The 20,549-nt window shown below is 35.9% G+C and overlaps 5 protein-coding genes across 5 annotated transcripts; 4 read left to right on the top strand and 1 right to left on the bottom strand.

Moving 5' to 3' along the window:
- The first annotated feature begins 2,963 nt into the window (after positions 1–2,963).
- LOC120258816 (serine/threonine-protein kinase SAPK3-like) lies at positions 2,964–5,691 on the top strand. Its single transcript, XM_039266249.1, is given in 11 exon segments — positions 2,964–3,315; positions 3,596–3,670; positions 4,221–4,322; positions 4,416–4,469; positions 4,582–4,674; positions 4,743–4,835; positions 4,924–5,028; positions 5,110–5,208; positions 5,285–5,305; positions 5,307–5,390; positions 5,392–5,691. Coding segments are annotated over 11 exon segments (1,008 nt in total). The 5' UTR covers positions 2,964–3,192; the 3' UTR covers positions 5,551–5,691.
- Positions 5,692–5,892: 201 nt separating this feature from the next.
- LOC120258817 lies at positions 5,893–9,085 on the top strand. Its single transcript, XM_039266250.1, has 5 exons — positions 5,893–6,286; positions 6,858–6,956; positions 7,649–7,693; positions 7,958–8,095; positions 8,432–9,085. Exons 1-5 carry the CDS (start codon positions 5,930–5,932, stop codon positions 8,786–8,788), a joined length of 996 nt encoding a protein of 331 aa, XP_039122184.1. The 5' UTR covers positions 5,893–5,929; the 3' UTR covers positions 8,789–9,085.
- A 486-nt stretch (positions 9,086–9,571) lies between these two features.
- On the top strand, positions 9,572–12,822 carry LOC120259566 (phospho-2-dehydro-3-deoxyheptonate aldolase 2, chloroplastic-like). Its single transcript, XM_039267199.1, has 5 exons — positions 9,572–10,027; positions 10,962–11,239; positions 11,365–11,641; positions 12,027–12,272; positions 12,357–12,822. The coding sequence occupies exons 1-5, from the start codon at positions 9,608–9,610 to the stop codon at positions 12,642–12,644; spliced, it is 1,509 nt and encodes a 502-aa protein (XP_039123133.1). The 5' UTR covers positions 9,572–9,607; the 3' UTR covers positions 12,645–12,822.
- Positions 12,823–13,378: 556 nt separating this feature from the next.
- LOC120259569 (polyadenylate-binding protein 1) lies at positions 13,379–17,412 on the top strand. The gene is made up of 6 exons (XM_039267201.1): positions 13,379–13,566; positions 13,640–13,745; positions 15,756–15,826; positions 16,439–16,630; positions 16,712–16,821; positions 17,230–17,412. The coding sequence occupies exons 1-6, from the start codon at positions 13,441–13,443 to the stop codon at positions 17,276–17,278; spliced, it is 654 nt and encodes a 217-aa protein (XP_039123135.1). The 5' UTR covers positions 13,379–13,440; the 3' UTR covers positions 17,279–17,412.
- An 812-nt stretch (positions 17,413–18,224) lies between these two features.
- LOC120259568 (trihelix transcription factor ASIL2-like) lies at positions 18,225–20,483 on the bottom strand. The gene is made up of 2 exons (XM_039267200.1): positions 19,564–20,483; positions 18,225–18,466 (listed from the first exon to the last, which is right to left on the bottom strand). The coding sequence occupies exon 1, from the start codon at positions 20,316–20,318 to the stop codon at positions 19,569–19,571; it is 750 nt and encodes a 249-aa protein (XP_039123134.1). The 5' UTR covers positions 20,319–20,483; the 3' UTR covers positions 18,225–18,466; positions 19,564–19,568.
- Positions 20,484–20,549: the final 66 nt, after the last annotated feature.

Genomic DNA, 20,549 nt, shown 5'->3' with positions numbered 1-20,549 from the left:
CAGCTCGCCAAAGGAAACCGTTGTATAGAGGAAAGGGACGGTGAGGATTGTTTCCAGAGCTGGTGTTGAGGATCGGACGGTGGTGATGTGATCTGAGTCACAGTACAAATACGTGGCGAGGAATTAAAGAGGCCGTTGAGTCGCCAGCGAGGAATTGAACGACCGTGAAAACGAGCGGCATGTTTTTGTCGTGACGCGGGGTTTGTTTACCGTTTTCTGACGTCACTGACCAACTGTTTAGTCGGCACTGTGACGTCACAGTGGGATCAATTATTGTATTTTTTTAAAGCTTGTTTTAAGTTAAATAAATTCCACTTGTTTTTTTTTTATTGCCAGTTTTCAAATTATGTATGGATGAAGGTTTTACATGCTCTTAATGTGAAGAGAAAGTCTTTTAATTGGAGAAAAGAGATCAATTGGTTCTAAAGAGAGATTATGAGCAAAACTTTATTAGCTAAAATGAGAAGAACAACTTTTACTTACTGTATTTTATGTTATTTGGAAAGGTAGAAATTTCAGCACCAAAGTTTTAGTGAGGAGGATGTGTATAAATAGATTAAGAAAATTGTAATTTAGAAGTACAGTGTTCAGTTTTCTAATCAGAATTAAATGGGTATAAATAAGTTTCATGTTATGGTGGTTAGGTTTATTTTTATATTGTTCATTTGTTTTTATTCTGTCTCAAATCTTTTGTTTTTGTAAGAGTAGTTATGCTAGTTCTATTAGTTTAATTAATTGTGGGACTGGTTCTAAATGTTAGTGATGTAGCCTGGTGATGCTTATTTATAATTTGTGTATGTTTTGAGATGTTTTGTGCTTAATAATTTTTTTTGGCTTGACAAAAAAAAATAAAAATAAATAATAATAATAATGACAATTTGATTTGTTTAATTAATTCAACTTATTCTAATTTTCTTATTTTTATTAGTATATTTATAAAATATTCTAAAAATATAATCACAAGGCATATGCTTAATTCAATATATATATATATATATAAGTTTTTTTATTTAATGTTTTTAAAAGTTGAAAGTTTATTTTAGTGAGACAAATTTGTTATTTTACAACTGTTTAAAATTTTATTAAATTACATATGATAAAAGGGAAATATAAAATATCATCTTAATACCTACAATAAATAAATAAAATTATATATTAGCTTTTTTACATAAAATTCTCCGTCTTTATCTAGAAGTATAATAAAATATTAATTTTTTTTATTGTTGAGGTGATAGATCATGTTCTAAATATAATTATTGGGTCGAAGATTTTATATTAGAAACAAAAACAACATGTAAAAGCGCAATCAATTCCTCCAAATTTTAGTATTTGAAAATTTAAATAGCTTGGGATTTCAATTAATTTACTTGGATTTTATATTAGGTTAATTATAGTGCTTAATGTATATCTATATATATATTAAATAAATTGTGATGCTTTTGTTGATTGGACGGAGAACATGCATCATGTGCAATGGCATCTTGTTAGACTTATAAAAGAACAAAAATCAAGTCATACTGTTTAATAACAATTTTGATAAAACTTTTATTAAATGGGCGGTTTGTGGTATTGATTGTGCCATGTTAATGAGTGTGTTTTAAGTCTTATTAAGAGTCGGTCTTAAGCTCTTAATTAAAGCCATTGTCCCATCAGAGATTTGCACCAATCTTTTTAATGAAATAGCTAATTTTGATTTGAAGTCTCACCCAATTTGGTCACTTAATAGTAAATAATATTGCTTTGAAATTAATAGTATAAATTATTGGATATCAACGTAATCACCTTTTTCCATTCAAATTAATGCAATTTGGTGTGGAGACATTATCAAACCAACCATTTTCTTTTTAACTATATAAGATTATATACACATAAGTAAATCATTATTATGTTTTGGTGTAAAATTTGTTATTTATATTTAACTTATGATAAACAGTTCATCTCAATTATTATTTATAAAAAATAAATATAGTCGTCAATCTAATCTTTTCTTGACAAAAACAAAAAATTTGGTAATTAAATTATATATATATATAATTATAAAACATAATTTTGTAAGAAAAAAAATAATTAGAGATAATTGATTATATAAGGTAGAAGTGATCAAAATGACAAAAATCAAATATAATAGAAGCCTGAAACATAAGTACATAAATATTAGTGACATAAAAAAAAACAATTACCATCAAAAGTATATCACCTGTTCAAAATATCGCACCGTTATTGTCCAAACAGACTACCATGGAAAGGTAATTTGCTAATTACATGGCAAACCCCAAGAATTTTAGACTTTTCCAAAGAGGTGAGAGAGCCTAATTCTTTACCAATGTCTCTAGTTAATCATCATTATACAAGACATTTAATCTAGTACATAAATAAAAAAAATTATTACATTAATATTTCAAAGAAAACATAGAAGCATGTTGTGATTATATTTTCTGGTGATGAACAAATTGTCCCTCTGAAATTAAGATATTCAAAAAAAAATTTCTGACTTTGAGTATTCCCAGAGGGTCATTTTTTTCTAACAGATCTCTTTTCAGATCTTATAGCATAAATGTGGCTAATGTTGACAGAATTGACTCTCTGTTTTTTAAGTGAAAATACATAATTTTAAACGGAAACGTCAAATTTTAAGAGAAAACTCAAAATATTAAATAGAAAAAAATAACATATTAAGTGTATTAAATAGGGAGTAAACTGCAATGACAAAAGAAAAACGTGTACTGAAAATTTGAGGATCTCTTTAGGAAATTCAAATGTTAGAAAAAAACTGTGATGGATTTATAATTCATTTTTTTATTTAATTAATAAAACTCACTCAAGAGTAAATAAAAAATACGCCAGATGGCAAGACTCTATTTGTTAAAGAAGGAAAAACGCTGTTCAGAACCAAATAGAAGATCCAAAAACCAACATGGGTCCCATCACCACCAAACACCAAGCTCATGGCGGACGACGACAAAAGACCATGGAGTTCGAAACCCCACGCGTCCCCGAGACGAAGAAGAAGAAGAAGAAGAAGCTTGCCTTCCTTCTTGCCACTCAATCCCCTCCGTGTGTATCCATGAATTCCGCCTCTCAAACCCAAAGATAACCTAATCCTATCCACTCTTACACCTCAAAGATCTCACCTTTTTCTTCTTTTCCTCTTTGTTTTTCTCTTTTTGCCTCTGGTTCTAACTTCTATCTGTGATGGAGGAGAGGTATGAGGCGTTGAAGGAGCTGGGATCTGGGAACTTTGCCGTGGCGAGGTTGGTCAGGGATAAGAAGACCAAGGAGCTTGTTGCAGTGAAGTATATTGAGAGAGGGAAGAAGGTATTGGGATAAAGTTTCCATTTTTGTTTGAAAAAAATCTTGGTTTCTGTTTAGGGTTTTACTTGAAGTTAATTTGTTTCATGGTTTATTGACCTCTAATCTAATGTAATGCAGTTCAAATACTAAGTTTTAAGTGTCTTTTTGTTCTTTGTTGAATCAATCAATTGTTGTTTACATTCATGTGTCATCAGAGTGTTAACTGTAGACAATTTTCTGTTTGATATTTTGACTTTAATGTTTGTAAATTCATCTTGTAACTTGCTCATTTGGTTGGATTCAGATTGATGAGAATGTGCAGAGAGAAATCATTAATCACAGGTCATTGAGGCATCCCAACATTGTTCGGTTTCGCGAGGTATAATCCAATCCTGTTTATGGCGGCTTATTTTCCTGTCCATTCATTATCATCACCAGGTTGTAAGCTGTGTTGCTTAGATTCTTTCTTGAGTTCATAGTCAACATATAGAAGAACATTGTCAATAGAGTTCTTAATGTTGATGCTATCTTGATGTCGAGAATTTCACACTTTAAAGCTTCAGATTCCAGGCTAGCTCTTTCCTTGCCATTATTTATAATGACTTTATATAATTTAGCATTCAAAGGGCATCTCATGCATTATCATGCGCAAAAAAGTTTTATTCCCCGGACAAAAGGAAACATTCATTGTTGATCATACAATTCAAATTCATGCAATTAGTGACTATTTGTATGTTCTCTTTTCAATTGTGTGATGTTCTCCCTTTCCAGCTGACAGTGCACTAAATCTTTTTTTGATTTTCTCATCTCATGTAAAACCATGAGAAGAAAAATCCATATTCTAGTTTGATTATTCAATGCTCACTTTATCATTTGATCACTTTACTTAATTACTTCTCTTTCGGTGGTTTGGTACGTTGATACTGCAGGTCTTGTTAACACCAACCCAGCTAGCTATTGTCATGGAATACGCCGCCGGTGGGGAGCTTTTCGAGAGAATTTGTAGTGCCGGTCGATTTAGTGAGGATGAGGTTATTCATAGTCTTCCACTTTCCTCTAATCATCTTGCATTATATTATATGTTTAATTTAATTATCACTCGATGTTGTCTACATCATCAACAGGCCCGGTTTTTCTTTCAGCAGCTGATCTCTGGAGTCAGTTATTGTCACTCAATGGTATATCAATTTTATTGTAAATTGTGGTTGTGATCCACCATTGAGCTGAGAATTTTAATTTTTGTTTGGCGGAATCAACGACCCATTTCAGTTCCCCTTCTTGACATTGTAGGAAATCTGTCACCGTGATCTTAAACTGGAGAATACTCTCCTGGATGGAAGTCCGATTCCTCGCCTGAAAATATGTGACTTTGGTTATTCAAAGGTACTATTTTTCTTCTGCTCTGTAATTTATACGATTTTTATGGTCCATGGTTATAATACAACTTGCAGTCTGCTTTGTTGCATTCACAACCGAAATCAACGGTTGGAACTCCTGCCTACATAGCGCCGGAGGTTCTGTCCCGGCACGAATATGACGGCAAGGTATTTATTTATTTATTTTTTTCATTCCAGTGCATTGTTTTTAGTTTCAACAATCAATTTGATAATACCATGATCTTCTTTGGTCCAGATCGCAGATGTTTGGTCATGTGGTGTCACATTGTATGTAATGCTTGTGGGTTCATACCCATTTGAAGAACCTGAAGACCCGAGAAATTTCAGGAAGACGATTAGTGTAAGTTACATACACTAAACCTATGCTTGCCTTCCCTCTAAAATTTTCAGCATGTAGTTGATACATATCATTGTCCAACAGCGAATATTGAATGTTCAATACTCAATTCCCGACTACGTTCGAGTATCTGCAGATTGCCGAAAAGTTCTCTCCCAAATATTCGTTGCAAACCCAAAGGAGGTATGCACATTTCGCTAAACACACTCGATTTTCTTATTATGAACAAGCTTTAAAACATCTGTAAATTTTCTTGAAGAGAATAACGATCCCGGAGATAAAAGAATCACCCTTGGTTTCTGAAGAACTTATCTAAAGAGCTGATTGAAGCTGAGAAAACCAACTGTGAAAACCGGGAGAACGAGCGAACAATTACAGAGTGTGGAAGAGATAATGAACATCATACAAGAGGCGAAAACACCAGCAGCCGGTGCTCTGGCCGTTAACCGGTCGGCGTTGGGATCAACTGAAGATGATCTAGATGCCAATGTAGATGCAGAAGTCGACGAAAGCTCCGACTTTTAGTTATTTCTATCTACCAAATTGCTGTAAATACAAGAAAATATAGTTTAAATTTTGTACTACTTCAACAACTACAACTGCTTTGTGTTCTTATTTCTGCAGTAAGGAAATCAAGTTTGAGGACAAAATGTTGAATACATTGCACATTTTATTTATGGTAAATCTAATATATGCCTTACCAAAATTTTCTCCTAATTAATATTCATTATCTTTTAATAAACAAAATATATATTGCTAATTATAGTTATATTTTTAATTAAAAAGATTAATAAAAAAAAATTTGAATTTTTAGAAATTATATATATAAAGCTCTCGTCCTGAAGTCCTCTCTGGGATTAACCGCTATTTCTCTCTCTCTCTCTCTAGTCAACCTCTCGATCTCATGGGGCGAAAGCCGGGAGATCTGGGAAGCAATGGCGCTCGCCGGAGACTGTGGATTGTTCTCTTGGTTGGTTTCATCCTCTGCTATCTCGGTTACATGGCCTTGTCCCCGCGAAGCATGGCCTTGAGCTCCTCCTTATCCGCTAAGAATGCTGAGGAGGATGAGTGCTGCCGGGGTGTTGATGGGATGGAGCTTTGGGGGGCGGCGGTGAAGTGGGGGACCGATCACAAGGTCAATACGTCGAAAGATTGTTGCTTGGCGTGCAAGGAAATGTGTGAGAGGTCTGATGGGCCTTGCCTTTGTGATTCTTGGGTGTTCTGCGGGGATAGAGAGAGGTGTGGGGAAAAGTTTGGGGAGGTTAGTCTTATGATTCTTGTTCTCGTTTGTTTTGATTGTTCTGTGATTGTTTCTTTATGCATTCGTGAGGGTTTGTGTTTTTTTTTTTCTTTATTAGGGTGAAACCAAGGGAAAAGAAACTATCTTTGATGTTTTTTTTCTTTGGTTTCTCTGCGATTTTTTTGCTTTTATTTTCTTTCTTGATTGTTCTCTATGATTTCCATATTGTTTCGAATGTCATGCTGAATTGGATTTTCTAGAGTTTGGATGGTTTTACTGGCTTTCTCCCAATTAAGCTTACTTTTTGATGTTTTTCTTGGAGTTAGGGGGAAGTTTAATTTTTAACGACTCTTCTTCTTCCAATCCTTTAAAGAGGAAGGTTGTAGGTTTAGAAATTCCTTTCTGTTTTGATGAACAAAAAGGATGAAGTAGTGTGATAATTGATTGTATTGTAAGGATGTATATAGTCTCTTAGAACTTGAAAAATAAGAATGTTTCATAAATACCAATTATTGTTTCCTGATCTAAAATGAAGAGCATTTTGTTTTTTAAACTAATGTAGAACTTGAATGCTTTTTGTTCTTTTTCTCAGTGCTGGTTAAAGAAACAAAAAGATATCTTGAGTCCTGATGTGAAACAGTCTGATGAAAATGGTATGTGGACATCTGGCCTTATTTTCGGAAAAGGAGAGGTATGTTGAACGTTTGAACTTTATTATAGCTCAGTTGTAATTGTATGAAATAAGGTTTTGCGGCTTTAATTGTCACTCGGTTTGTGTGTTATGTTTTTGTTCAGCTTATCCTTTTTATATCAAGTAGGTTACAGGTTTCCTATTTAATCATTTCCATTGTCATCTTGAGACACATGATTACATTGCTCCATCTAGAAGATACATTGTCTTTGTCAAAGTGTTTATCTTTGCGTATATATATCCATTTAATGAAGTGCCTTTTGTTAAATGGGAATGATTAGAAGGAGAACCATAACTCTGGACATTGTGGATGAAACATCTAGTTTTTGCATTGACATTATGTTATGAGGAGCAACTTTACTGACATATATTGTTTTTTGACCTCATATTGAGTTGGGTTCAGTGAAAAGCATGAAAATTGGAAAAATGACAATTTAAATTTTATAGGCACAACATTTATTCTTTTTAGCTGCAAATTTTCGACTCAGTTATATTGTCTCCCTAGTTACTTCCTTACTTTTAAAATAGCATTAACAGGTCTTTGAATATTGTTCTACATTTCCCTGATTATGCTGAAAAAAATGTTTTCAATCTTTCTGACTAATATTTTATTAGTAAAATCTCCCTCACCTTGTAATTTTGTATCCATAGTCTACATTTTCTTAGCATCCTTCTTCCTTTTGATTTTGCAGGGAATTATTGGCTTGGAAACTGAATATGGAACTCTTCATATCAAAGTAGGTGCTATATTACCATAAACTGATGAAATTTAATACTTGTTGCGAGTCTTTCCTCATTGTGCTCTTGTCTACATTCACATGTTACTGTCATATTATGCAATTTGCCAAACGAAAATTTATTATTGCTTCATTCTAGAGGGTAATGTCAGAAATCTTGTGAAGGAGGAAGGATATTTTGACCAATAAACAGTTTTGTTATGCATTACCTTGTTTATACTCAATGCTTCATGAATTTTGCTGACAGATTTGATTCTACTACAGCTTCTTCCTGACTGTGCCCCCCATTCAATGGCTTACATTGTTCAGCTATTGGGATCACGCCACTGTGCTGGTTGCCAATTCTATCGTGCTGAGGGGAGAGGGAGTTCTTGGGATTCCAAAGGGAACCACATACAAGATGTAAGATTAATTGTGGTTTTGTGTGTGTGTGTCTTCCCTTCTTCATATGCAATATTTTCATATCTCTTCACTTGTTTATCTAATTGTGATCACACTAATGTGTGGTTCGGTTATTTTAACTAATCATTTAAAGTCTGTGTGACCCCAATGTTAATTTTCAATCTTGGTTAACAATTATGGTTTCATAAAACTTTCTGCATTATATCACTGTAGATATTTCAATCCTTGCTTCTTATTTGTGTACAATGTCACTCTATTTGATGGCATATTACAGTATGAAATATATCCACAATGAAGTTAAATGCGGAATCATTTCTGCTTTTTTGCTCTGATCAGGCTTCATTAGGTCCACCATATGCTCTGATTCAAGGAACACTAGAAGCCGAAGGAGTCCCATTCAAGAATGTCCCAATCGAGGCATGTCGATCAATAAGAAGAGGATCGGTTGCATGGGTCGGATCAGGGCCTGAGTTCTTCATCAGCCTTGCTAATCATGACGAGTGGCACAAAACATACACAGTTTTCGGCTCTGTTTTGTCAGATGACATGGTCATTGCAGAGAAAATTGCACAGCTTCCCACAAGATCAGACCGGTGGGGCAACATCGACGTCTCTGTGTTGGAGAAACCGGTCAAATTAAAGCTCAAAAGAGCCACAGAAAGCCATGGAGATCTCAACCTCAAAGCAAACTGAAAATCCAGGTTCAAAGTGAATCTTGATTGCAGAATCAACTCTCCATCAACTTCATCAAGTTAAGCTAGACAAAATAGACAACCAAATGCAGAGAAATCACTGATTCCATCTTGTGTCATTTGTCTTCCAATCCTGCCACCACTTTTTATTTTATTTTATTTTCTGTTCTTCCTTCTCTCATTTGTGTTTTGGATGGAATAAGAATTTCCTCATGGTTTCTGTACACTGTACTTAGAGAATTACCATTGTGGGATTTTGTAGAGAAATAACCTTTGGAAAGCATTGTTATTGCCTCTCTGTTTTCTCTTGTATGGATTACTAATCTACACCTAAATATTATTTGTATTGCATTAATTTCACATATACATAGCCACAGTTTTTTTTTACAAATCATATTACTTTAATTGAGGTTTAACCTGTTTTCCAATAAGGACTCAAACATCCAATGCAGATAAAAAATTTCATCAATGTAAAATTCCTTTTTATTTTAAATATATATTTGTGCTACTTTAATATTGACTCGTTCACATACAATGCTAGCTTAACAGGGTACTTTTTAACAAAAATAAATAAATAATAAATATATAAAATTATATCCATGAATTGATAAATGTAAAACTTCATAGTAAATCAATGCTTTTTAAAAAAAATAATTTTTTTTTTCTTTGTGCAATGCGACGCGGGGACTCGATTCTCAGAACTGGGCCCACCAAATCTAGAAAAGTACATTTTAGTCCTCGCACGGATGTGTCCAATAAAATATCTTCGCATTTCCCCGATGAATCAATCCACCGCTCAATCCCTAAGACCCGCTCGCCGATGGCGCTGGCGATCGCCGGCGGCCACTTCGCCGCCCCTCCGACCTTGAAAACCCTAGCTTTTTCTAAGAATCATGCTACTACCTCCGCCTCCATTGCCCCTTCCCAACCTTCTACTTGGTCCTTGGATAGTTGGAAGTTGAAGCGAGCCCTCCAAATTCCGAAGTATCCCAATGGGGAGGAGCTGGAATCGGTGCTCCGGACCTTATCTTCCTTCCCGCCGCTGGTGTTCGCTGGTGAGGCGAGGCGGTTGGAGGAGCGGCTCGCCGAGGCTGCTGTCGGGCGTGCGTTCGTGCTCCAAGGTGGAGATTGCGCCGAGAGTTTCAGGGATTTCACTGCTAATAACATCAGGGATACGCTCAGGGTTTTTCTTCAGATGGGGGTTGTTCTCGCCTTTGGCGGCCAGATGCCCATCGTTAAGGTTTGTTTTGATTGTGAAATTTTGATCTTTTGATGCTATGTTGGTCTGTTTTGTAATGGAGCATAGCTTGCGATATGGCTCCTATTCGAGTTCATGTTCTTATGTTTGGTGATATCTTCTTTTTTTCTTTTTTTATGTTTTTTTGGGAAATTTGTGTGAAATTTGGTATAATTGATCTCTTGGGCATGAGCTTTAGTTAGGGTAACACCTGATCCAGCTGAATTTATGATGCTTTGAATTTTTTTTCATTGATTGTAGTTTATGAATTGATTGTTTTCAAGTTTATATGCTTTATATTCAATGGTCTCTTGTTTTCTTAATTTGTTAGACCTCTAGTTCTATGAAGTGGTAGAATTGAGATTTATGTGTCCAAATTTGCTATAATTTCTCTCTGGCATGAACAAAGCCAGGGTAATCTATCAGTTGATATTCGAGCCATGCTAATTTGAGTTTCAGATACAGCAGAGGGAAATGAATGTAAAACCAACACTAGGGGAGGTTTACTTGCTCTGTTGTTCTGTTAGTAATGGAATATATTTTACGACATGGATCCTTTTCAAGCTCACAGGCTTTATTTTTAACGCTCTCTTCTTTCTTAAGCTTTTTGACTTCTGTTAGTTGTGAAATTTAGAAATTTGGATGAAATATTGGTATAATTGATCTCTCTTGGGCATGGACAAAATGCAGGATAGTCTACCAATCGATGTTCCAGCAATATGAGTATATTCCCACGTATAAATTTAGTAATGAAGCTTTGACAAATCATTTGGGGAAAAATCTCTCAAGTTTATATCAGTGTTTTTCATTTGCAACAATATTCATAAAATAATGAATTTCACATGCTTATGAAGTTGATTGGTTTTCTTTCTAGCCTGTAGAAAAGTATTATTTGCATGATGTATGATTTCCCTTCATTCTCAATGATTGGTTTCAGGTTGGTAGGATGGCTGGCCAATTTGCAAAACCCAGATCTGATCCATTTGAGACCAAGGATGGGGTAAAGCTCCCTAGTTACCAGGGGGACATAATTAACAGTGATGTCTTTGATGAGAAAGCTCGAGAACCTGATCCCCATAGGATGATTCAAGCTTATAATCAGGCTGCAGGAACTTTGAATCTTTTGCGGGCATTTACCACTGGTGGATATGCATCTATGCAAAGAGTGACACAGTGGAATCTTGATTTCTTACAGCATAGTGAACAAGCGGATAGGTTTTTAATCACTCTGATTCAATCACTTCACCAACTTATATTTTTCCCTTCCTCAACTCTTTTGTTTTTATTCTAGTTTGGCTGTGCCTAAAATACAAATTATTTCTCTGACCAATTGCAAACAGATACATGGAACTTGCCCAGAGAGTTGATGATGCAATTGGGTTTATGGTGGCTGCCGGTCTCACGCCTGATCACCCTATAATGACAACAACTGATTTTTGGACATCACATGAATGCCTTCTCCTTCCTTATGAGCAGGCACTTACCAGGAAAGATTCAACTTCAGGCTCGTATTATGACTGTTCTGCTCACATGATCTGGGTTGGGGAGAGGACTCGGCAACTGGATGGTGCTCATGTGGAATTCCTTCGTGGAGTTGCTAACCCTTTGGGCATAAAGGTGATCTTATTCTTAGAGTTATATTTTTATGCTCTCTTGGGATTTTTAAATGTTCTCCAATGTTGTCAGAATGGCTTTGTTTTCATGACCAACTGATCGAAATTCATGATTCTATTGTGAAGTTTTGACAATAAATGAAACATTTATAGGATGAATCTCATCATGCTGCACCACTCTTTGCACCATCTTCTAAAATCAAACAAATTTAAAGAACTCCTTTCATAAAACTCAGTCTGCCATGTTATAAATTTTCACCACTGTCTTGAGGATTCTTTATTTCTACTTCATCTTGTGAAATGTTATATGGAGAATGCATACTATACTGCTTCCATCTGGGAAATATTCCATATCATCTACAATTTTAAGTATGTGACCTTGTGTCCAGGTGAGTGACAAAATGGATCCATCAGAGCTTGTAAAACTCTGTGAAATTCTGAACCCTCACAACAGACCTGGTCGGCTGACTGTTATCACTAGAATGGGGGCTGCAAACACACATGTCAAGCTTCCACACTTAATAAGAGCAATTCGGCAAGCTGGCTTGATCGTGACTTGGGTAAGCGACCCTATGCACGGCAACACCACGAAGGCTCCATGCAACCTTAAAACACGTTCCTTTGATTCGATCAGAGTACGCACTTCTTCCATCCTCTAATTCATATTCTTCATTTGCCAACTCATTGACTAAAAAGCCAATATGTTCTCTTGAATACAGTCTGAACTGAGAGCCTTCTTCGATGTTCATGAACAAGAAGGAAGCTACCCAGGAGGAGTGCATCTAGAGATGACCGGGCAGAATGTCACAGAATGCATCGGCGGATCAAAAGTAGTGACCTATGATGACTTGAGCTCTCGCTACCACACACACTGCGATCCTCGGCTCAATGCTTCGCAGTCTTTAGAACTGGCTTTCGCCATTGCTGAGAGATTGAGAAGGAGAAGGTCAAGGTCATGGAGCAAGATGGTTTCTTATGAACAACCAGCACAACAAGCTGTTTTTTAAGCAACCTTTATAGGTTATCACTTATCAATATATCTATTTATGCAGTCTTCATTTTCAGCTTCCATTTCCTATAGAAACTGAAAATGGTAATGAGTGAACTCAAAACTCATGAGTAGAGCTTGTGTTATTGTCTACCCTTTGAATAAAGAGTGAATGCATTCTTCTTTTCCAACTTAAATTAATGTTGAAATATGGTTACCAAAAAAACTTGCAGTCTAATCAAATTCTGTTCAATTGGTTTGTCTATTTTGCATTTTAAGCTTATCAAATTTATTTTCCAAATGAGAAGCTAATGATTATAATAAAAGAATGTATCAAATATAGTGAATATATATTTAACATCTTTCCCTTTTTTCACTTATTTTAGTAATAAGAAGATAAGATGTATTAATTACAATAAATAGTTTATGCAAAAACAAAAGTGTCAAATGAACATAAATATAATATTTTTGAAATTTTTTTTTTGTGTATTTTAATATTTTTTTTAGTTTTTCATTTTTGGTTCTGAGTTAATTTCCATTTTAAGCTTTTGAAATTCATTTTCCGAATAGGAAAGCTAAAGATGCAATAAAATCTTCATCTTCAACTTATTTCCATTTTTTTAGCTTTTTTTTCAATCATAATAAAACAAAATCAATTAATTAATTAATAATATATTTATTTCTCTCAAGTCTCAACCTCCTCAAAAAAAAAAAAAACTATTTTTTTAAATTCCCAGAATACCCTTCCATTTTGTCCCTTGATTTGGCCCCGATTCCCTTCGTAGCTCTCTCCAGTTCCAACCCTCGAAGCGGCCATGGATCCTCAGCAAGAGCAGCATCCCGATCTCGACGCCGCCGAAGCCCCCGCCGAAGACTCCATCATGGACGCCGACAGCGATGCTCTTCACCATGAGAACCAGCCCAACGCTTCCACCGCTGAGGTTTTCCCCACTTCGATTTGATCTTGTTCTTTTCTAGGTTTTGAATCGATGTCTTCTGATATTATTTCTTTAGGGTATCGAGGATTTGAAGAGGAGATTAAAAGCCATCGAGGAGGAAACCGGTGCTCTCCAGGAGATGCATGACAAGGTTGCGAAGGAGATGGGCGCTCCCGCCCTCGGTATTCTCCCTTGGACCCCCTTAATTAATTTTTTTTCGTTTATTATTCTCTTTTTTTCGAACTGTGTTCTAGGGTTTAGGATTTTATTTTGAAGTGTATTCTTCAATGAAAATCTTGTCGCCTGACTCAGTACTGTTTGGCTTTATGGAGAGACAATAACTTCTGGTTAAACTTGATAGCTTGAGATTCTTTCCGTTTGTTATTTGATGTTTTCATCTTGGTCGGCTTTTTGGCGAAAATGCTGATCTAAGGGAAGCGGAAAATTATTTAGAAGTTCATGTAAAATGATTATGAGATCATTGTATATATATATATATATATAGTCCTAGAATGCACATAGTAATTTTGACCATGGGAAGTGTGGTGAGTTTGGGGGAGTAATGTGCAATTTTAATAGATCTCAGGAAGTAACTCTAGTAGTATTTGATAACATGTTTTTAGATGATGCTACCTTTGTCAACTGGGAAAGTCATGCAAAAAATCAAAAGCAATAAATAATGTCAAACTTAACTTTAAGTTTGTCTATTCGGAAAACATCAAAAGTGACAAATAAGGTCATACTTAACTAAAATTTTGTCAACTTGGAAAGACATGCAAAAACATCAAAATTGGCAAATAATGTCAAACTTAACTAAATTTTTTGGTTATTTAGTTTTTTTAGATAACTTATTTGATTTTGTTTTCAAATAAGAGTATAATTATATTTAAAAGAAGACATGCATATCTCCTCAAATGCTGGCTTTGTAGAGGGTTAAAGTTATGTGATCTGTTGTCCTTATGAGGCAAACCTATCTCTTCCTCAAACTTATGATAATGCCATAGTAAGTAACACTGATGCATCAAGCCCTACCCTCACATGAAAAATCAATGCTAATCTGTAAAAGAACAAATTGATTCGGTGGGTATGTGATAGGTTAATCAAATACAAGCATTGAAGTTGGTACAGTTCAAAATGGCTGTAAATTGCTACCCAAATTTAGAGTTATTGTAAGATTTGATGGTTGAATAGAACTACAAAATGTGTAAAAGATTTTTTACATTTTTGCAATGTTAATTTCTAGGTTAAACAAAATAGCAGCAAGTAAGCAGTGTCTTGTGTTATATTTAACAACAGAACAAGAAGACTGAGACATAGCTTGCTCTTTTTATGTTAATTTTTGTTCACTAACCATAGGATTTATGGTTATATCAACTGTTACATTTTCCAGTTATAGGAAAACTTTAAAATAGAAGTCACACAAATGCCAGATTGGATCACTTGAATGCTAATGTAGCCTTACAATGAAATTATGGTGCATTAATTTCTGAGATTCGAAATGGTTTCTGTAAGAAGCCCATTTTGGAGGCAATTATATCATTTTCCTTGCACACCTTCTTTCTAAGTTGTTCACATGTCCATTTTGGCCGATATATTTTTTAAGAGTTGAACATATTATGAAGGTAGTACAGGTGTGGTTTGGTTTATTGAACATCTGACCATTAACTTAATGATGGATCATTTAATTGATCACTGTTAACATGTTGAGGAACCAAATCCTCCTTTGCTGGGTTAAGTTTGTTGCTATATTCCTTGTTTTACATGTTTTTGATCTATGGCATTTTTGTCTTCAGAGCCATATTGGTCACTTGCCACACTGTGTTATCACGAATGGGCTGCTATCCTTTTTGGTGTACAGAAACAAACACACTAGGAACTGTTTTGTCACATGTGTGCATTATTTCTTATTTTATTTCATCTTGTTTAATGCTCTTTCCTTGCATACGGATGTAGTGGAATAAGGCAAGTCCATGTATGCATGATCCTGAAAAATGAGCACTGTATGTCTGTTGAGATGCCCTTTATTCTTATCTTTTGCATGTTAGTGCAATCTTTGAGGTCTTGATATTGTGCCTTTGGGAACTAATGCAGTATTCTTTTAGGTCTTTTAAAAGATGAATGTTATACTTCTGTAGGTTTTTATAGTACATCTTATAATTCGTTGTGCTTTGTTTTTGGGATCGTGTAAGAAGATGCTTCTCTTGCTTCTGCAACCCAAGCTGAAAAGGAAGAGGTGGACTCTCGTTCAATCTATGTTGGTAATGTAAGTTCACTTGGTCCTTGTTCTACATACCCTTGACACTTATAATGTGGATATATGCTATAGCATGCTAAGTATGTGCTCACATGCTGATTCAGTTAGGCTGATCAATAATTTGTTTTGAGTATTGGGTTAATTCCAAGAAGATTAGCGTAACAACAGACCTACATGGCTACATCTATCACTGGGTCACAGTTTTTGTTTGACAATCTGATAGAAGTGATTGTTTATTATAGCAACAGTATGTTTGGAATTTTTGATGATCTATATTATTATGCTAAAACCTGTATTTCTTGAGAAGGAAAGAATGAAAGATTCTAGTTAAAGGCACGTATTTGTGCAAAGGGATAATTAATTTCATTCTGATTGTCATGTTCTAGCTTATTTCCTCTTTATAAATTTTTTCCCAGATTTCTGCCTATAAGAACCTAGATTTTGTGAATCTAACCCAACTAGCTTGCTTGATTTCACTTCGTCGTAAAGATCTGATAATTTCATTACTTAATTGGAGAGTATCAGTTATTTCTGAACCGTTGAAGTTCTTTATTTCTTTGGCTATGTAGATTTTTATATACTGTACAATATCATTCAAAACTACTATTTTTCACACTTTAGGTGGATTATGCTTGCACCCCTGAGGAAGTCCAGCAGCATTTTCAGTCTTGCGGGACAGTGAACAGAGTGACAATCTTGACAGACAAGTTTGGTCAGCCTAAAGGTTTTGCATATGTCGAGTTTGTTGAAGTTGAAGCTGTTCAGAATGCCATCCTGCTCAATGAATCAGAGCTGCATGGCCGTCAATTGAAGGTTCTCAACTTCTTGAATGAAAGTTTCCTTCGTCTAAGATATTCGATCCTCATTTTTCTCTTCCATGATTCTTTGTTGCAGGTATCAGCTAAAAGAACCAACATCCCCGGAATGAAACAGTATCGAGGGCGGGGTTTTCGGTCTCGAAGACCCTATATGCCAGCTCCCTTTTATTCTCCATATGGATATGGGTATGAAGTACTGTATTTAATTATTTACCTTTCTTGGTTCAGCGCGTTTATTCATTCTTTCCTGAGCTTCGTATATATGTAATTTAATTGATCATAGTGTTGCAACATGTAAAAAGGTTCTGTGTGTTATCTTTTCTTGTCATTTTGAACCATAAGAAACAACCAACTTCACCATTTATTGTTTATCAAACAAGAAACTTGTAATGTGTTACCTGACCATATTTGGGGCTTACTCAGATCTATCTGTTCACTAACTTGTATTTGTATACAACGAAAGTTAGCCAGACTGCTGTATACCATGTTGAAGCATGGTGTTAAGAATGATGTTTTGCTGAAATTATTAGGCTGCCGTTTTTGTAAGCTTATATATTAAACCTGACATTTATTTATCTATTCATGCTTATGCAGGAAGGTTCCAAGGTTCAGGAGGGCTGCAAGATACAGGCCATATTACTGAAAAAGAAAGATCTGTGTTTCTCTTTATCAACTTAGCCAATCATACCTAGCAGACTTAGAAGGAGTTCTCTTTCATGTAGCTTGAAGATCAAAGAAGTCAGTTCAATTGTGCTGATAGGTTGATGTTTTTAGAAAGTAGATAACTGATCATGTTGTTGTGATAGATGAGCATTTGTTTTAATTCTGAAGAATCCATTTGTCATTTAAGTGCAGCCCTCTTGTTTTAAAAATTTGGCATAACTGTTGTTGGAGGTTGGTCATTGATATGGTTTTGTGCGTTGCTTTTCTTTTCAATGCCAAAAGTTTCAAGTTGTAGTCCGAGAAGCTGTCTGTGGATTTGAAATGCTTGCCTTTGGATTGGGAATGAGAGAGAGAGGGTTGAAAAGGTTTGAAATAACTTGTACGCTCTTATTTTTGAAAGATGGTGGGAACAAAACACAAGGATGTTTATTTATGTTATGTTTCTATTTTTTGTTTGGGTAATAACATAATTTGTTTTTTTATGATTTTTATCATTTTCAAAGTATAAATGATATTTCATTTGTGGTATTATATAAAAAGAAATTTTCATGAAAATACTATGTAACTTGTCATTTATCATTATTTTACTCAAATAATTGGGAATTAATGAATATATTGATTTTTTTTTTTCTATAATTATAGATTTCCAAAAATTCAAACATTCGAATGAATGTCAGTTCAGGTGAATATGAAAAGAAAACATTCTTTTAATTGGAATAAGCTAATAAATGCAGGTAGGTAAATTAAATTAAATTATTCCAAGTCAAAAACCGGTAGGGTCAGCCGAATAAAGGTCTAAAATTCAACCAAGGATGCTTGAATGTGTTTTAAGGCATAACCATAAATATGCCAAACCCCAGCCTTATTTGAAATCACAACATTTTTCACTTGCTAAATTATTTGTTTAATCAACACATTCATGCAGCTCTGAATGCCAGACCTGGAAAACAAACCTTACTAAAACCAAAATATCATCCTACATTGTTGTTTTCTCAGGAAAAAAAGAAAAAATACATATTTACATGCTTTTCTCATACAAGTCCAGTTGAAAAAGAATTCATGCATGAGAATTGAGTTCATAGGAGAAAGTGACAATTGACAAATTTTCTTCATCCTTCTTCTCCGCTTAAAAGAAGAATAGAGTTCATTCTTCTTGACCTGATTGAGCCTGTAAAGAACATTTCCAACATGCACATGTTATCAGAACAGTGAAAAAAAAAACACTCTCTAAAATGATAACTGCATGCCTTCAAACTGTTCATCCAAACTAGTAACAGTAAACATAAGTAAAGCTGAATGCAACAAGGAACATGAGAATGAGTAGATGGATACTATGATAATAGCAACTACAATCATCATCAACTTCAACGTCTGTCCGGAGTTTGGTTACGCTTCTCAGACTTAGAAGAACCACTTTGGCTATTGTCTATAAAGATGGCCTCCCATGCCGAAACCAACTAGATGAAAATGCGATTGTATTTATGCCCAACTGTTTTTTTTTTGGACAAAAGAGCCAAAGCTCAACAAAAGAAAAACTAATTAGAAGAAGAGGAGAAAACTCCGGCAGAGGTCTTCGAGCCAACAGGGACGAATAGAATATAGAGTTTCCATCTGTGTAAGCTTGTTGCATCCAGAACAAGGGTTTATGAATGAAAATGAATATTGAAAGCCCAAGAATATTCATCAGAGTTCAGTATGAGCATGAGAATCTAGCAACTAGAAATAAATGCTCTTGCATGGAAGAAGAACAATGGCAAAAGAGTGACAGGGAAAAAAATCAAAAACAATGAATAATTTCTCTTATGTCAACATCCACCAACTCAAAACTAGAAATAAATAAACTTGTGTCGAAGAAGGAAAATATCAAACACAGAAACAAACAATTAACACTTTCTCTTGTTTGTACATAATTTATATGCCCACTAGCAATATCATGCAGTATAAAAGTACAAACAATTATCCAACACAAAACCTAGATTCCAGAAATCATTCACAGTGCATCCTCTGCATTAACACATAGAATTCATGTCAAGAGTTGAATACACAATGTTAACAATTCATTTCCAAAAAAAAGATCAAGCAGAATGCATCTAAACAAGCATCCAATCTCATGCTGAAAAAAAAAATCAATCATTCATGGCATCCAGCATCATCTCCTACAGCATCAAACAGTGTTTGATTATAGAATGCTAACAATATCTGATCTTGCGTTGAAATGTATATAGTTTTAAACTAAAAAGCTAAAAAAAGGGTTAAAGAGAAGACCTTTTTCAAGAGTCTGGATAAGCTTCGGTTCTCTTCTCCCACAGCATCCCCTCCACCAATGCATCCACGATTCGGCGCTGGGAATCGAGCATCATCTCCGTTCGACGGAGCTGCATCTCCATTCTCCTCCTCTCGGCCTCTCTCGCCATCTCCATCTTCATCTGCTCCACTCTCAAGAACCCATCCCCCAGCTTCATCAGAGCCGAAGCCATCTCCCCCCAAACATCCCCTTCCTTCCCTCTCCTCCTCTCCGTCCTTCGAGACCGCACGGCCTTCGGGATCTCAAACCTCAACCCACCAATCCCTCCTCCATTCGCCGTCACACCACCACCACCACCACCACCACCATCATCGGAAATCGGATCGGGAGCCGGCAACGGATCAACAGAGTCAAGGAGCGAAAAGTAAGGCCAGGGCGAGGAAGGGGGAGCACCAGGGCGGAGAGACAATGAACGCCGGCGTTCAGAGCGGAGGCGCTTGCGGAGCTTCTCGACTTTATGGCGGCATTGTATAGGCGTCTTCGGGGAAGCAGAGGGAAGGCACCGGGCGGCAACAGCGATGGAGATCTCCTGCCAGTGAGGAGCACGGAGGGCAGCACGGCGGAGAGAGAGGTAGCAACGGGAGTAGGACTGAATGAGAGCAAGAGTCTCATCATGGGTCCAACACGGTGGAGGAGGCCGTCGGGAGGCGGTGGTAGGGACTGCGACGGGGAGGGAAGCTGCGGCGGTGGCAGGGGCGGAGGAGGAGGAGGCCATCGCTAGGGTTTGAGGGAGTGGGACGAGAGAGAGAGAGAGAGAGAGAGGGTGGGAATGGCGAAGAGGACTGCCCCCACCGCGAAGAAGCGGTGCGGTGGGGGCGGTGAGTGTGGACCGGTGTTTGGATCGTGCGAGGTGCTCACTGATGTCAATTTTTTTTTTTTTCAACTTAACCCCCCGCTTATTTTTTATTTTATTTTTCGTTTATATATATAAATAAAATATAATATA

Source organism: Dioscorea cayenensis, chromosome 4, assembly GCF_009730915.1.
Source record: "Dioscorea cayenensis subsp. rotundata cultivar TDr96_F1 chromosome 4, TDr96_F1_v2_PseudoChromosome.rev07_lg8_w22 25.fasta, whole genome shotgun sequence".
Classification (NCBI taxonomy): Eukaryota; Viridiplantae; Streptophyta; class Magnoliopsida; order Dioscoreales; family Dioscoreaceae; genus Dioscorea; species Dioscorea cayenensis.
Note: the sequence above shows the minus strand (reverse complement) of the source record. Positions and strands in the feature narration are given on the sequence as shown.

Excerpts from the sequence above, each read along its gene's own strand:
- LOC120258817 (XM_039266250.1), top strand. The coding sequence starts at position 5,930 with ATGGGGCGAAAGCCGGGAGATCTGGGAAGCAATGGCGCTCGCCGGAGA. Across the intron at positions 6,287-6,857 it reads GTGGGGAAAAGTTTGGGGAG|TGCTGGTTAAAGAAACAAAA; the intron begins GTTAGTCTTATG and ends TCTTTTTCTCAG. Across the intron at positions 8,096-8,431 it reads AAGGGAACCACATACAAGAT|GCTTCATTAGGTCCACCATA; the intron begins GTAAGATTAATT and ends TGCTCTGATCAG.
- LOC120259566 (XM_039267199.1), top strand. The coding sequence starts at position 9,608 with ATGGCGCTGGCGATCGCCGGCGGCCACTTCGCCGCCCCTCCGACCTTG. Across the intron at positions 11,642-12,026 it reads CTAACCCTTTGGGCATAAAG|GTGAGTGACAAAATGGATCC; the intron begins GTGATCTTATTC and ends CCTTGTGTCCAG. Across the intron at positions 12,273-12,356 it reads GTTCCTTTGATTCGATCAGA|TCTGAACTGAGAGCCTTCTT; the intron begins GTACGCACTTCT and ends TCTTGAATACAG.
- LOC120259569 (XM_039267201.1), top strand. The coding sequence starts at position 13,441 with ATGGATCCTCAGCAAGAGCAGCATCCCGATCTCGACGCCGCCGAAGCC. Across the intron at positions 13,746-15,755 it reads GATGGGCGCTCCCGCCCTCG|ATGCTTCTCTTGCTTCTGCA; the intron begins GTATTCTCCCTT and ends TCGTGTAAGAAG. Across the intron at positions 16,822-17,229 it reads TATTCTCCATATGGATATGG|GAAGGTTCCAAGGTTCAGGA; the intron begins GTATGAAGTACT and ends ATGCTTATGCAG.
- LOC120259568 (XM_039267200.1), bottom strand. The coding sequence starts at position 20,318 with ATGGCCTCCTCCTCCTCCGCCCCTGCCACCGCCGCAGCTTCCCTCCCC.